The 16,230-nt window shown below is 45.1% G+C and overlaps 1 protein-coding gene across 1 annotated transcript; it reads left to right on the forward strand.

The window, feature by feature from the left end:
• Nucleotides 1-249: 249 nt before the first annotated feature.
• Nucleotides 250-16,016, forward strand: LOC106601944 (protein mono-ADP-ribosyltransferase PARP14). The gene is made up of 8 exons (XM_045715906.1): nucleotides 250-433; nucleotides 4,202-4,673; nucleotides 4,766-4,928; nucleotides 12,452-12,745; nucleotides 13,302-13,712; nucleotides 14,162-14,307; nucleotides 14,909-15,083; nucleotides 15,285-16,016. The coding sequence occupies exons 3-8, from the start codon at nucleotides 4,850-4,852 to the stop codon at nucleotides 15,566-15,568; spliced, it is 1,389 nt and encodes a 462-aa protein (XP_045571862.1). The 5' UTR covers nucleotides 250-433; nucleotides 4,202-4,673; nucleotides 4,766-4,849; the 3' UTR covers nucleotides 15,569-16,016.
• The last annotated feature ends 214 nt before the right edge of the window (nucleotides 16,017-16,230 follow it).

The raw sequence follows: 16,230 nt of genomic DNA on the forward strand, positions 1-16,230 counted from the left end.
TGTGATATTACAACATACACTACCGAAGTTACTTCAAACAACCAACGCTGCTTTTTCCCTCAGACATCATTGCATCACGGGACGTGATAGAACAGCAGAGTGTGTAGTGTTTTTGTTTCACCACGGTGCGTGACGCTCCTCACCTCCACTTGGTCAACAAAACAAAAACAATAACAACGCCGGTGGGGCGGACAGTGGCGCATATTCCATCTTTTATTGATCTTAAATGTTCTCCTCATTCCTCAGATCAATATTCCCTGTTCTGTAAGAGCAATGGCCAGGTCAGAGAACATCCCTCTGGAGGAGGAGATGGTGATCATCCTGGACCAATGCGGGCCAGATCTGACATATGTCCTGCATAGCAAGTTTGGATGTACTGCTGTGCTCCATGGTGTTGATGCCGGTGCAGGTGCCATGAAGTTCAAGAAGCCAGGTGAGGAAAGGTTTTCTACCCAGCTGTCAAAGGGCCTCAACAGTAAAAAGACAGTGAAAAATAACACTAGCGAGGCTATATACAGGCACCGGTTAGTCGGGCTGATTGAGGTAGTATGTACATGTAGATATGGTTAAAGTGACTATGCATATATGATAAACAGAGAGTAGCAGTAGTGTAAAAGGAGGGGTGGGTGGCGGGACACAGTGCAGATAGCCCAGTTAACCAATATGCAGGGTCACTGGTTGGTCGGGTCAATTGAGGTAGTATGTACATGAATGTATAGTTAAAGTGACTATGCATATGTGATAAACAGAGAGTAGCAGCAGCGTAAAAAGAGGGGTGGGGGGGGGGGGGCACACAATGCAAATAGTCCGGGGACCCATTTGATTACCTGTTCAGGAGTCTTATGGCTTGGGGGTAAAAACTGTTGAGAAGCCTTTTTGTCCTAGACTTGGCACTCTGGTACCGCTTGCCATGCGGTAGAAGAGAGAACAGTCTATGACTGGGGTGGCTGGGGTCTTTGACAATTTTTTGGGCCTTCCTTGGTAGAGGACCTGTAGAGGTCCTGAATGGCAGGCAGCTTAGCCCCAGTGATGTACTGGGCCGTACGCACTACCCTCTGAAGTGCCTTGCGGTCGGAAGCCGAGCAATTGCCGTGCCAGGCAGTGGTACAACCAGTCAGGATGCTCTCGATGTTGCAGCTGTAGAACCTTTTGAGGATCTCAGGACCCATGCCAAATCTTTTTAGTTTCCTGAGGGGGGATAGGCTTTGTCATGCCCTCTTCATTACTGTCTTGGTGTGTTTGAACCATTTTAGTTTGTTGTTGATGTGGACACAAAGGAACTTGAAGCTCTCAACCTGCTCCACTACAGCCCCGTCGATGAGAATGGGGGTGTGCTCGGTCCTCCTTTTCCTGTAGTCCACAATAATTTCCTTAGTCTTGGTTACGTTGAGGGATAGGTTGTTATTCTGGCACCACCCAGCCAGGTCTCTGACCTCCTCCCTATAGGCTGTCTCGTCGTTGTCGGTGATCAGGCCTACCACTGTTGTGTCATCTGCAAACTTAATGATGGTGTTGGAGTCGTGCCTGGCCATGCAGTCGTGGGTGAACAGGGAGTACAGGAGGGGACTGAGCACACACCCCTGAGGGCCCGCTGTGTTGAGGATCAGCGTGGCAGATGTGTTGCTACCTACCCTCACCACCTAGGGGCGGCCCATCAGGAAGTCCAGGATCCAGTTGCAGAGGGAGGTGTTTAGTCCCATGATCCTTAGCTTAGTGATGAGCTTTGAGGGTACTATGGTGTTAAACGCTGAGCTGTAGTCAATGAATAGCATTCTCACATAGGTGTTCCTTTTGTCCAGGTGGAAAAGGGCAGTGTGGAGTGCAATAGCGATTGCATCATCTGTGGATCTGTTTGGGCGGTATGCAAATTGGAGTGGGTCTAGGGTTTCTGGGATAATGGTGTTGATGTGAGCCATTACCAGCCTTTCAAAGCACTTAATGGCTACGGACGTGAGTGCTACGGGTCTGTAGTCATTTAGGCAGGTTGCCTTTGTGTTCTTGGGCACAGGGACTATGGTGGTCTGCTTGGAACATGTTGGTATTACAGACTCAATCAGGGACATGTTGAAAATGTCAGTGAAGACACCTGCCAGTTGGTCAGCACATGCCCAGAGCACACGTCCTGGTAATCCATCAGGCCCCGCAGCCTTGTGTATGTTGACCTGTTTAAAGGTCTTAAGGGTCTTACTCACGTCGGTTACGGAAAGCGTGATCACACAGTCGTCCGGAACAGCTGATGCTCTCATGCATGCCTCAGTGCGAGCATAGAAGTGATTTAGCTCGTCTGGTAGGCTCGTGTCACTGGGCAGCTCGCGGCTGTGCTTCCCTTTGTAGTCCATAATAGTTTTCAAGCCCTGCCACATCCGATGAGCGTCGGAGCCGGTGTAGTATGATTCAATCTTAGCCCTGTATTGACGCTTTGCCTGTTTGATGGTTCGTCGCAGTTCTTGTAAGAGTCCCGCACCTTGAAAGCGGCAGCTCTACCCTTTAGCTCAGTGCGAATGTTGCCTGTAATCCATGGCTTCTGGTTGGGGTATGTATCAGGAGGATAGAGTTGTGGTCGAATTTACCAAATGGAGGGCGAGGGAGAGCTTTGTACGCGTCTCTGTGTGTAGAGTACATGTGATCTAGAATTTTTTTCCCTCTGGTTGCACATTTAACATGTTGATGGAAATGAGGTAGAACTGATTTAAGTTTCCCTGCATTAAAGTCTCCGGCAACTAGGAGCACCGCCTCTGGGTGAGTGGTTTCCTGTTTGCTTATTTCCTTATACAGCTGACCGAGTGCGGTCTTAGTGCCAGCATTCGTCTGTGGTGGTAAGTAAACAGCCACGAAAAGTATAGCTGAAAACTCTCTAGGCAAGTAGTGTGGTCTGCAGTTTATCACAAGATACTCTACTTCAGGCGAACAAAATCTAGAGACTTCCTTAGATTTCGTGCACCAGCTGTTGTTTACAAATATGCACAGACCGCCCCCCTCGTCTTACCGGAGTGTGCTGTTCTATCCTGCCGGTGCAGTGTATATCCCGCTAGCTGAATATCCATGACGCCGTACAAGGCATCCTGTTCTGTGTCCTCTGTACCTGCATCTCTTCCTCTTGCAAATAACTGGGATGTTGGCCTTGTCGGGTGTTTGGAGAATGTCCTGTGCGTCCTGCTTGTTGAAGAAAAAAATCTTAGTTTAATCCGAGGTGAGTGATCGCTGTCCTGATATCCAGAAGATCTTTTTTTGCAGTAAGATACGGTTACAGAAACATTATGTACAAAATAAGTTACAAATAACGCGAAAAAAACACATAATAGCACAATTGGTTGGGCGCCCGTAAAACTGCTGCCATTTCTTCCAGCTCCATTTTAGATCTAGTTCTTAGTTCTTCCAACAGTGCCTCCTCTCAAGGTGAGATCCTGGACAAAAGAAGTAGATGAAGGGGAACTCTTATTATCATTGGTGTATTATCAGAACACTTGCCACATATCTCACAGTATTTCCTACAGTATATCTTACAGTATTTCCTACAGTATATCTCACAGTATTTCCTACAGTATATCTCACAGTATTTCCTACAGTATATCTCACAGTATTTCCTACAGTATATCTGTTATGAGAATTTTGTTCCCAATGTTCATAAACTGAACTTCAATTAAACTACTCAGTCTGCACCCCAGAGTTTGTAAGGTTCTGGTTAAATGACACAAACGGAGGCCCAGCCTACAATTGTCAACCAAGTTTATTCACGAGGGCTCTGAATATCATACAATGTACACAGCCTTTTATACCTAACATTTGGTCATACCATATGTCATACCCCTTACAAATTCCCCTCCTCTTCTTTAACACTGTCAATGCTTATCCTGCCCCATGTTACATAATCTACTGTAAGCCTAAAGGTTTCTCCCCTCCCTGGGTGGGGAGACCTTCTTCCTGTTATCAGTTTCACAGTGGTCACAAGTTGTCTGCTGTCTGTTAACAGTTCTCCTTTTCCTTGAATGTCTCACTTATATTGCTAAATAGTAAAGTCTTAGCTTGTCCTATGCACACACAGTTATAGAATTAGTATTATAATCACTCAGTTATACATTTTCAGGGTCATTTAGTCAAAACCTTAAACATATAAATTATTTTATCAATATCTCACAGTATTTCCTACAGTATTTCCTACAGTATATCTAACAGTATTCTTCTTCTATGTCTCATCTTTAAGTATTTAAGCACAAAACGGTCCATTCCGACTCCAGAGATGCAAGGAAAGGTTTTCAACCGTTTATCGAGCTCTGCGGTGCCTATCATGAGACATTGAGGGAGGCCAGACGCTGGTATTTGGATGTTTTGTACCCTGCCTCGAAGAATGTAATCACCATTCACAACAATTTCATCCAGCACTTTGGCCAGAGGGAGTTTGAAGAGCTTCTTTCCCTTCAGACCAAGAGGGAAGTTTCCATCGAGGAGAACTTTAAAGATGGCCGCTTTGGATTGACCATCCAGGGGGCTTCTATAAAGCTGCTGTGTTAGAGGTGGAAGCCCTGTGCTGCAAAGTCCAAGAGGACTTTGCAAAAGAAGAGTTGAGTTTAATAGGCCTGCAATCTCTCATCAGTTCCCCAAGGAAGCCTGTAGATGACAACAGTTCTGACTATAAAGAGAGACAGCAACATTTTCCCGGACTTCAAATTGTCAGGGTGAGTGTCACAAGAAACGATGGATAACATTAATGGTGCAATCTGTGGTATTCACTGCCTGATCAAATATGTCCATGGCTGATGCGTTACAGGTTGAGAAGGTGGAGAACAAAGCTCTGAAGCAGGTCTTTGACCTTAGGAAAAGGCAGTTGCAGGTGTCTACCTCTTCTCAGCGAATGTACCAGCGCTTGCCTGTGCAATTCTGTGACCTGCTCAGCAGAGTGGGCTTTCAGATGGAGTTTGCACCACCTGATGGTAAGAGAGATTCAGATGGAGTTTACACCACCTGACGGTAAGAGAGATTGAGTTTGCACCACCTGACAGTAAGAGAGATTCAGATGGAGTTTACGCCACCTGACGGTAAGAGAGATTCAGAGTTTGCACCACCTGGTGGTGAGAGAGATTCAGAGTTTGCACCACCTGACGGTAAGAGAGATTCAGATGGAGTTTGCACCACCTGACGGTAAGAGAGATTCAGATGGAGTTTACACCACCTGACGGTAAGAGAGATTCAGAGTTTGCACCACCTGACAGTAAGAGAGATTCAGAGTTTGCACCACCTGACGGTTAGAGAGATTCAGAGTTTGCACCACCTGATGGAAGAGATTCAGATGGAGTTTACACCACCTTTTATTGAAAGAATATTTATTTCACCTTTATTTAACCAGGTAGGCAAGTTGAGAACAAGTTCTCATTTACAATTGCGACCTGGCCAAGATAAAGCAAAGCAGTTCGACAACATATAACAACACAGAGTTACACATGGAGTAAAACAAACATACAGTCAATAATACAGTAGAAAAATAAGTCTATATACAATGTGAGCAAATGAGGTGAGATAAGGGAGGTAAAGGCAAAAAAGGCCATGGTGGCAAAGTAAATACAATATAGCAAGTAAAACACTGGAATGGTAGATTTGTAGTATAAGAAAGTGCAAAGTAGAAATAGAAATAATGGGGTGCAAAGGAGCAAAATAAATAAATAAATACAGTAGGGGAAGAGGTAGTTGTTTGGGCTAAATTATAGATGGGCTATGTACAGGTGCAGTGATCTGAGAGCTGCTCTGACAGCTGGTGCTTAAAGCTAGTGAGGGAGATAAGTGTTTCCAGTTTCAGAGATTTTTGTAGTTCGTTCCAGTCATTGGTAGCAGAGAACTGGAAGGAGAGATGGCCAAAGGAGGAATTGGCTTTGGGGGTGACCAGAGAGATATACCTGCTGGAGCGTGTGCTACAGGTGTGTGCTGCTATGGTGACCAGTGAGCGGAGATAAGGGGGGACTTTAACTAGCAGGGTCTTGTAGATGACCTGGAGCCAGTGGGTTTGGCGACGATTATGAAGCGAGGGCCAGCCAACGAGAGCGCACAGGTCGCAGTGGTGGGTAGTATATGGGGCTTTGGTGACAAAACGGATGGCACTGGGATAGACTGCATTCAGTTTGTTGAGTAGGGTATTGGAGGCTATTTTGTAAATGACATCGCCGAAGTCGAGGATCGGTAGGATGGTCAGTTTTACGAGGGTATGTTTGGCAGCATGAGTGAAGGATGCTTTGTTGCGAAATAGGAAGCCAATTCTAGATTTAACTTTGGATTGGAGATGTTTGATGTGAGTCTGGAAGGAGAGTTTACAGTCTAACCAGACACCTAGGTATTTGTAGTTGTCCACATATTCTAAGTCAGAACTGTCCAGAGTAGTGATGCTGGACAGGCGGGCAGGTGCAGGTAGCGATCGGTTGAAGAGCATGCATTTAGTTTTACTTGTATTTAGGAGCAGTTGGAGGCCACGGAAGGAGAGTTGTATGGCATTGAAGCTCGTCTGGAGGTTAGTTAACACAGTGTCCAAAGAAGGTCCAGAAGTATACAGAATGGTGTCGTCTGCGTAGAGGTGGATCAGAGACTCACCAGCAGCAAGAGCGACATCATTGATGTATACAGAGAAAAGAGTTGGCCCAAGAATTGAACCCTGTGGCACCCCCATAGAGACTGCCAGAGGTCTGGACAACAGGCCCTCCGATTTGACACACTGAACTCTATCAGAGAAGTAGTTGGTGAACCAGGCAAGGCAATCATTTGAGAAACCAAGGCTATTGAGTCTGCTGATGAGGATGTGGTGATTGACAGAGTCGAAAGCTTTGGCCAGGTCGATGAATACGGCAGCACAGTATTGTTTCTTATCAATGGCGATTATGATATCGTTTAGGACCTTGAGCGTGGCTGAGGTGCACCCATGACCAGCTCTGAAACCAGATTGCATAGCGGAGAAGGTGCGGTGGGATTCAAAATGGTCGGTAATCTGTTTGTTGACTTGGCTTTCGAAGACCTTAGAAAGGCAGGGTAGGATAGATATAGGTCTGTAGCAGTTTGTGTCAAGAGTGTCCCCTCCTTTGAAGAGGGGGATGACAGCAGCTGCTTTCCAATCTTTGGGAATCTCAGACGACACGAAAGAGATGTTGAACAGGCTAGTAATAGGGGTTGCAACAATTTTGGCAGATAATTTTAGAAAGAAAGGGTCCAGATTGTCGAGCCTGGCTGATTTGTATGGGTCCAAATTTTGCAGCTCTTTCAGAACATCAGCTGAATGGATTTGGGTGAAGGAGAAATGGGGAAGGCTTGGGCGAGTAGCTGTGGGGGGTGCAGTGCTGTTGACTGCAGTAGGGGTAACCAGGTGGAAAGCATGGCTAGCCATAGAAAAATGCTTATTGAAATTCTCAATTATAGTGGGTTTATCGGTGGTGACAGAGTTTCCTATCCTCAGTGCAGTGGGCAGTTGGGAGGAGGTGTTCTTATTCTCCATGGACTTTACAGTGTCCCAGAACTTTTTGACTTTGTGTTGCAGGAAGCAAATTTCTGCTTGAAAAAGCTAGCCTTGGCTTTTCTAACTGCCTGTGTATATTGGTTTCTAACTTCCCTGAAAAGTTGCATATCACGGAGGCTGTTCGATGCTAATGCAGAACGCCACAGGATGTTTTTGTGTTGGTTAAGGGCAGTCAGGTCTGGAGAGAACCAAGGGCTATATCTCTTCCTGGTTCTAAATTTCTTGAATGGGGCATGCTTATTTAAGATGGTGAGGAAGGCATTTAAAAAAAAATAACCAGGCATCCTCTACTGACGGGATGGGGTCAATATCCTTCCAGGATACCCGTGCCAGGTCGATTAGAAAGGCTTGCTCGCTGAAATGTTTCAGGGAGCGTTTGACAGTGATGAGTGAAGGTTGTTTGACCGCTGACCCATTACGGATGCAGGCAATGAGGCAGTGATCGCTGAGATCTTGGTTGAAAACAGTAGAGTTGTATTTAGAGCGCAAGTTGGTTACGGCTTTGGGGTGGTACCTGGTGGGTTCATTAATAATTTGTGTGAGATTGAGGGCATCAAGCTTGGATTGTAGGATGGCTGGGGTGTTAAAACCTCTTACATCTAGACGTTCCGCTAGCGGAACACCTGCTCCAATATCCAATGATAGGCGTGGCGCGAATTACAAATTCCTCAAAAATACAAAAACTTCAATTTTTCAAACATATGACTATTTTACAGCATTTTAAAGACAAGACTCTCCTTTATCTAACCACACTGTCCGATTTCAAAAAGGCTTTACAGCGAAAGCAAAACATTAGATTATGTCAGCAGAGTACCCAGCCAGAAATAATCAGACACCCATTTTTCAAGCTACAGGAACCAGATTTTCATTTCCTCGTTGGATTTCTCTCTGGGTTTTGCCTGCCATATGAGTTCTGTTATACTCACAGACATCATTCAAACAGTTTTGGAAACTGTAGAGTGTTTTCTATCCAAATCTACTGATAATATGCATATCCTAGCTTCTGAGATTGAGTAGGAGGCAGTTTAATATGGGCACGTATTTCATCCGAAAGTGACAATACTGCCCCCTAGCCCTAAAAGGTTAAGCATGTCCCAGTTTAGGTCACCTAGCAGCACGAGCTCTGAAGATAGATCGGGGGCAATCAGTTCACATATGGTGTCCAGAGCACAGCTGGGGGCCGAGGGTGGTCTATAGCAGGCAGCAATGGTGAGAGACTTGTTTTTAGAGAGGTGGATTTTTAAAAGTAGAAGTTCAAATTGTATTGGTACAGACCTGGATAGTAGGACAGAAGGCTATCTCTGCAGTAGATTGCAACACCGCCCCCTTTGGCCGTTCTATCTTGTCTGAAAACGTTGTAGTTAGGGATGAAGATTTCAGAGTTTTTGGTGGACTTCCTAAGCCAGGATTCAGACACGGCTAGGACATCCGGGTTGGCAGAGTGTGCTAAAGCAGTGAATAAAACAAACTTAGGGAGGAGGCTTCTGATGTTAACATGTATGAAACCAAGGCTATTATGGTTACAGAAGTCATCAAAAGAGAGCACCTGGGGAATAGGAGTGGAGCTAGGCATTGCAGGGCCTGGATTCACCTCTACATCACCAGAGGAACAGAGGAGGAGGAGGATGATAAGGGTACGGTTAAAAGCTATGAGAATTGGTCGTGTGTGACATCCGGAATAGAGAGTAAAAGGAGCAGGTTTCTGGGGGCGATAAAATAGCTTCAAGGTATAATGTACAGACAAAGGTATGGTAGGATGTGAATACAGTGGAGGTAAACCTAGGCATTTAGTGATGATGAGAGAGATATTGTCTCTAGAAACATCATTCAAACCAGAAGATGTCATAGCATGTGTAGGTGGAGGAACTGAAAGGTTGGATAAGGTATAATGAGCAGGGCTAGAGGTTCTACAGTGAAATAAGCCAATAAACACTAACCAGAACAGCAATGGACAAGGCATATTGACAATAAGGAGAGACATGCTTAGCCGAGTGATCAAAGGGTCCAGTGAGAATTAGACAGCTAGCCGAGCCATAGGTAGCAAGCGGTAGAAGATGGAGGGAGGTCTGTTTTTAGCCACCTCGTGCGTTTCCGTCTGTAGATTAGTGGGGTTCCGTGTGGTAGGGGGGACCAGTCCAATTGGCAAAATCGTTATAGTTATAGTGGCCCAAGAAAATTGTCCGATAGACCTATTCAGATAGCAGCCGATCAGACAGCTAACGATTAGCGGACCGCAGATGGGCGTTCAGGTTACGTCGAGATGGAGGGGCCAGATTGGATAACTCCCTCGGGCAGATAACGTCGGTAGTCCAGTCGTGAAGGCCCAACGGGGCTCCGCATTTGCAGTAAAAAGGGTTCGGATAGGTGATTGTAGCCCAGGAGTGGCTGATGGAACTCTTCAGCTGGCTAGCTCCGGAAAAATGTATGTTAGCTCCGGGACCGACGTTTGCCAATAGTCACTCAGGTAGCAGCTAGCTAGCTGCAAGATCCAGGTGTAAATGTCCAGAGCCTGCGGTAGAAATCCGGGGATATGGAGAGAGAAATAGGTCCGGTATGCGCTGGTCTGAGTCGCGCTGTACAAAAAAACTGGCGATAGCATTTCGAGTTAATGGATAGCTGATGACCGCTAACCGTGGCTAGCTGAACTCCAACGTTAGCCAGTTCACCTCTGGCAAGCTTCTGTTGTGGATTTCAGATTTGAGGTAAACACCTGACGGTTAAAGAGATTCAGAGTTTGCACCACCTGATGGTAAGAGAGATTCAGATGTAGTTTGCACCACCTGACGGCGAGAGAGATTCAGATGGAGTTTACACCACCTGGCGGTGAGAGAGATTCAGAGTTTGCACCCCTGACGGTAAGAGAGATTCAGATGGAGTTTGCACCACCTGACGGTTAGAGAGATTCAGATGGAGTTTACGCCACCTGATGGTAAGAGAGATTCAGAGTTTGCACCACCTGACGGTTAGAGAGATTCAAAGTTTGCACCACCTGACAGTAAGAGAGATTCAGATGGAGTTTACACCACCTGATGGTAAGAGAGATTCAGATGGAGTTTGCACCACCTGACGGCAAGAGAGAAGCCAACTGTAGAATAAGAATGACATTGTCACGTCCTGACCAGTAAAAGGGGTTATTTGTCATTGTAGTTTGGTCAGGGCGTGGCAGGGGGTGTTTGTTTTGTGTGTTTTGGTGGTTTTGGTTTTGGTTCTATGTTTTCTATTTCTATGTTTAAATCTAGTTTTCTATTTCTATGTTGGGGTTTTGGTAGGACCTCCAATTAGAGGAAGTTGGTTGTTGTTGCCTCTAATTGGAGGCCATATTTAGTTGGGGTTTGTTTCACTTGTGTTTTGTGGGTGGTTGTTTTCCTGTATAGCCTGTGTTGCCTTACGGAACTGTTTCGTCGTTTTGTTTATTTTGTTCAAGTGTAAATAAATAAATTAAGAAGATGAGCACTTTACCCGCTGCGCCTTGGTCCAATCCTTACGACGCCTATGACAGACATTCCAAAAATAGAGTACCTTTTGCATCCCTTTTATATTTTCAATCAAGGTTTTGCACTAATATTGAATTTTAAAAGCCTGTTATATTAAATTAAGTGCCCTTTAATATAGACCATTTGGAAAATTCAATAAATCAGTTTTTTTTTATATGAATAAAAACTTGCTCAAGTTCACGTTTCCCTCGTCATGTTTTCCCAAATTCTAGGAAGATTGTAAACCCTCTTTAACCCCAACATTTCTTCATGATTCCACCCTCTTTGTAAAGGCCTAGTTACTGTATGTTCTTGCTTTGACAGTCATTTTTGTAGATTTTAATTTATTTAACGTGATTAGTGATTAATTTACAAGTGTCCCTCATTTTAAGGTCAACGCTGTTGCGTGAACTGAACTCTCGTTTTAATATGGTGAAACTATTCCTATTCCTTCCTTTTTTTCAAAATAAACATTGAACATCAGGCTCCCGAGTGGTGCAGTGGTCTAAGGCACCACATCTCAGTGCTAGAGGCTATATCACTACAGACCCTGGTTCAGGCTCCCGAGTGGTGCAGTGGCCTAAGGCACCACATCTCAGTGCTAGAGGCTATATCACTACAGACCCTGGTTCAGGCTCTCGAGTGGTGCAGTGGTCTAAGGCACCACATCTCAGTGCTAGAGGCTATATCACTACAGACCCTGGTTCAGGCTCCCGAGTGGTGCAGTGGTCTAAGGAATTGCATCTCAGTGCTAGAGGCTATATCACTACAGACCCTGGTTCAATTCCAGGCTGTATCATAACCGTCTGTGATTGGGAGTCCCATAGGGCGGTGCGCAATTGGCCTAGCATCGTACGAGTATGGTTGGTTGTAGGCTGTCATTTTATAAAGAATTTGTTCTTAACTGACTTGCCTAGTTAAATAAAGTTAAATAAAAAAATGGTCAATCATAGTGAGCTGGTTCTATTCTTTCTGGTGATTTGTGGTGGAAAAATTAGCGCGTCGACCATAACACAATCAAACCTTTTACCCATAGATAGATTGGCTAGACATTGTTTTTGTGAAGCTTGCACTGAATTGACCCTCCCTGTTGCACACAACAAGCTTCCATTCCACATGTCACAAGGGACAATGTATGGCTGATTTAAGATGAAAACCTCTACCATGTTACCTTAATGGCACTTTAGTATTTGATTATTATTTAACGCCTTGAGATTGGAAAACCATGTTTTTTATGAAGATGAACATGTGTTCTTTATGACAGAATGTTAACACGAGGTGTAATAAATAGTTACACTAGCCGACATGTACTCTACCCGTGGGTCTACCGCAATCAGAATATGCAGGTCGGCAACTTTCACTAGTCCTTTTCAGTCAAAGCACATACCTATTCCTGGTGTGTAGCTAGAATAACACACAACCGTCACAAAATGGTTTTATGTTGCCATGGAGTCCACTTTCTCTGATGCTGTGCATGAATATGTTTCATCCGCAGAGCAAAAGCTGGGAGAGGGGATCTATTTCAGCGGCAGCGTGCATGGAGCAGAGAGGCTTTGGAAGGGCTCAGCTGACGAGGAGTACCTCTACTTCATTGAGGCACAGGTGCTGACTGGCAAGTCAATTGTTGGCTGTCCTGGTCTCATCGTGCCACCTGCCTTTGCCAGAGACCCACTCACCCTGTATGACAGTGTGAACGGAGGCGGAGACACCTGGGTCATCTTCAATGGTCACCAGGCTCTACCTGAATATCTGATCACCTGCAAAAAGCCTACATACGTAAAACCTCACGGTAAGACATTCTACATGACGTTCTACTTGACGTTCCACTTGACGTTCCACATGACGTTCCACTTGACGTTCCACTTGACGTTCCACATGACGTTCCACATGACGTTCCACTTGACGTTCCACATGACGTTCCACTTGACGTTCCACTTGACGTTCCACATGACGTTCCACATGACGTTCCACATGACGTTCCACTTGACGTTCCACATGACGTTCCACATGACGTTCTACATGACATTCTACATGACATTCTATAGAATACCCTATTACTTCATTAAAACAGTGTGTTCTGTCCCATGTGGTAGCCTAGTGGTTAGAGCATTGGGCCAGTAATCTAAAGGTTGCTGGATCAAATCCCTGACCTGACAAGGTCAAATCTGTTGTTCTCCCTGAGCAAGGCAGTTAACCCACTGTTCCCTGGGTGCTGTGGATGTTGATAAAAGGCAGCTCCCTGCACCTCTCTGATTCAGAGGGGTTGGGTTAAATATGAAAGACACATTTCAGTTGAAGGCATTCAGTTGTACAACTGACTAGGTATCTCCCTTTTATTCTCACAGCATTGTTCAACTGGGGTAAAGCTAAAAAGCCACAAAAGAATGAGGACATTGTCATCGAGGGCCGGGAAGTGGATCCGGCTGTCTTCCACATTTCTTCCAAAGTGGATCATTGGATCAAGGACCTGGACCTAAAGGAACCAGAGAGCAGCAGCAGCCCACACGACGCTGTCTACCTGTCCGAATCCCACCGCCACCGCATCCATGACATGAGAATCCAGGAGATGCTGAGGAAGGCCAGGGAAAAAGAGTCCTTCAACAGGAACATTAAAGTGGCTAGCAACATGGTGGATTGGCAGCAGCAGCAGCCAGGGGGGCAGTACCAGAGATTCCACCCCATCCATAACTTCCATCTGCAGCAGGCGCTGGAGAGGAAGCAGCCCCGTGTGGAGGTCTCTGTCTGGGGGAAAATGTGTAAGTTCACCCTGCCTGACAGGGCTGCTAACAAAACAAGTGGGGGAAAAAAAGCTGACAAAAGCAGACAAATCGACAAGTTAGCAGGTACAGGTTGCTGTATTCCATACAGAGTTAATTTGTTATTTTAACCTTAGCTTATCCTCTTGTTAACTAAGTTCAAGTTCAACACGTCCATTAGCCGGAAGTCTATTTGCATTTTCTTAACCTTTGTATTCTGTTCATGGATACCATTATTGTGAGGAAGGTAACATTTTTAGAGCAGTGGAAACAACTATTACATGGGCAGATGCTTCGCTGAGACTGTTCTTCTTTCTCGTGGCACTATCATATCCTGTATACAACTATGCATGCCCAGTTAGTGTTAGCATGATGGCTAAGTGTGACATGGTTTTCTTATGGGAAATGCTAACTGTTCACCAACTTAGTAATAACCGTGTTTGTTCAAGCTCAACCTATTCAGGTTCTCCCTCAGCATTGGGATGCCATGCCAGCCAACACGTCCTGCCTGTCCTGCCTCATCCAGCCAGGAAGCACAGAGCACAAAGCAGTTTTAAAGCTGTTCCGAGCCACCTGCCGCAAAAAAGTTATAAAGGTAGGCTACCTGTTTTCCAAAATACACGTCCATTGTAGTTATTTTTATGTCTTCGGATGTTCTGGATGTTTTCTGCATGACTGTGTGAGTAATGGGTTGATTAGTTCAGGGTGACTCATCTGTTGGTCTCTAGCCTTCTGACTAGGTTCCTGTCTTTCTAGGGAGTTTTTCCTATCCACCATGCTTCTCTACCTGTATTGTTTGCTGTTTGGTGTTTTGGGCTGGGTTTCTGTACAGCACTTTGACATCGGTTGATGTAAAAAGGGCTTTATAAATACCTTTGATTTGATTTGAATTTGATTTGATTTGAGATCAGCCATATTAAATGGTTTGTTTATTAGAGACTTTGTGTGTTAGTATTTAGTTAAGCACTTGGAAATAATGATGAGGCCCCTCAGCTCATCTAGGGGTCATCTTGGGGTCATCTTGGGGTCATCTAGGGGTAATCTAGGGGTCAGCTAGGGGTCAGCTAGCCAGATATTTGTTTGTCTGGATCTTTTTCAGCCCACAATAATAATCTAAGATGTATAGAAGGTATTCAGGATACATTTCAGAGTCTATTAATGGCTCATATAAAGTGTTTTCCCTCAATTTATTTCAGATTCAGAGGATCCAGAACCCAACCCTGTGGAGGAGTCTCCAGATCAAGAAACATGACATGGAGCTCAGGAACGGTCACCAGAAGAATGAGAAGAGGCTCTTCCATGGAACATGCCACACAACCATCAATCACATCAACAACCATGGCTTCAATCGGAGCTTTGCTGGGAAAAATGGTAAGACAGATGCGTACGTTCCATGGACAAGGAGCCTGGTCCCAGATCTGTTTGTCATGTCTTGCCAACTCCTATGGTTATTGGTAAAAGTTATATGTACAATTATTTTGCTCTTGATTTTAAACTTAGCTTGTGCTTCTCATTTACTCAGTCCTGTCTCTGCAGTAGTCTGAAACCAGACGCAATGTATAATTTTTCCAGCTACAGCATTTGGATATGGCACCTACTTTGCTGTTGGTGCCAGCTACTCTGCCAGAAGCACATACTCAAGACCGGATCTCCAAGGGCAGAAGTATATGTACCTATGTCGAGTTCTGACTGGAGATTTCACAGCAGGACGACATGGGATGACAGTGCCTCCAGCTAAAAGCACCACGACTGTTGAACTCTACAACAGCGTGACAGACAACCCATCAGGACCATCTATGTTTGTCATTTTCCATGACAATCAGGCATATCCTGAGTACTTGATCACTTTCCTCTAGACCCTGCGGAGAAAAGCAAAGAAATGAATGCTCTTACTGAACTTTCAAAAGTCTTCCTTATGATTATGACTATGTGCCTTATAAACTGTTATACACAACTTTTATTGAAGAAATGAAAATGACTGATGTCACTTTTGCATGGAAAAGTGTAACCATTACAGGTTATAATGTAACCCGGTTCAATCTAACCCTAGCCTGAACCACAACCACAACCCTAACCTTAACCCTAACCCTAACCCTAATCCTAATCCTAACCCTAGCCTGAATCACAACCACAACCCTAACCCTAACCCTAATCCTAATCCTAATCCTAACCCTAGCCTGAATCACAACCACAACCCTGACCCTCAACCCTAACACCAACCCTAGCCTCTACCACAACCCTAACCCTAGCCTAAAACCTAACTCCAACCCTAGCCTACGCCTCAACCCTAACCCTAGCCTCAAACCTAACCCTAACCCTAACCCTTGCCTCCACCACAACCCTAACCCTAGCCTCAACCCTAAACCTAACCCTAGCTTCCACCACAACCCTAACCCTAGCCTCAACCCAAACCCTAACCCTTGCCTCCACCACAACCCTAACCCTAACCCTAGCCTCAACCCAAACCCCAACCCTTGCCTCCACCACAACCCTAACCCTAACCCTAAACCTCAATCCT

This window comes from Salmo salar, chromosome ssa03 (genome assembly GCF_905237065.1).
Source record: "Salmo salar chromosome ssa03, Ssal_v3.1, whole genome shotgun sequence".
NCBI classification, from domain to species: Eukaryota; Metazoa; Chordata; class Actinopteri; order Salmoniformes; family Salmonidae; genus Salmo; species Salmo salar.

Coding starts and splice junctions, on each gene's coding strand:
- LOC106601944 (XM_045715906.1), top strand. CDS start 4,850: ATGTACCAGCGCTTGCCTGTGCAATTCTGTGACCTGCTCAGCAGAGTG. Junction 4,929..12,451: donor GGAGTTTGCACCACCTGATG/GTAAGAGAGATT, acceptor TTTCATCCGCAG/AGCAAAAGCTGGGAGAGGGG. Junction 12,746..13,301: donor TACATACGTAAAACCTCACG/GTAAGACATTCT, acceptor TTATTCTCACAG/CATTGTTCAACTGGGGTAAA.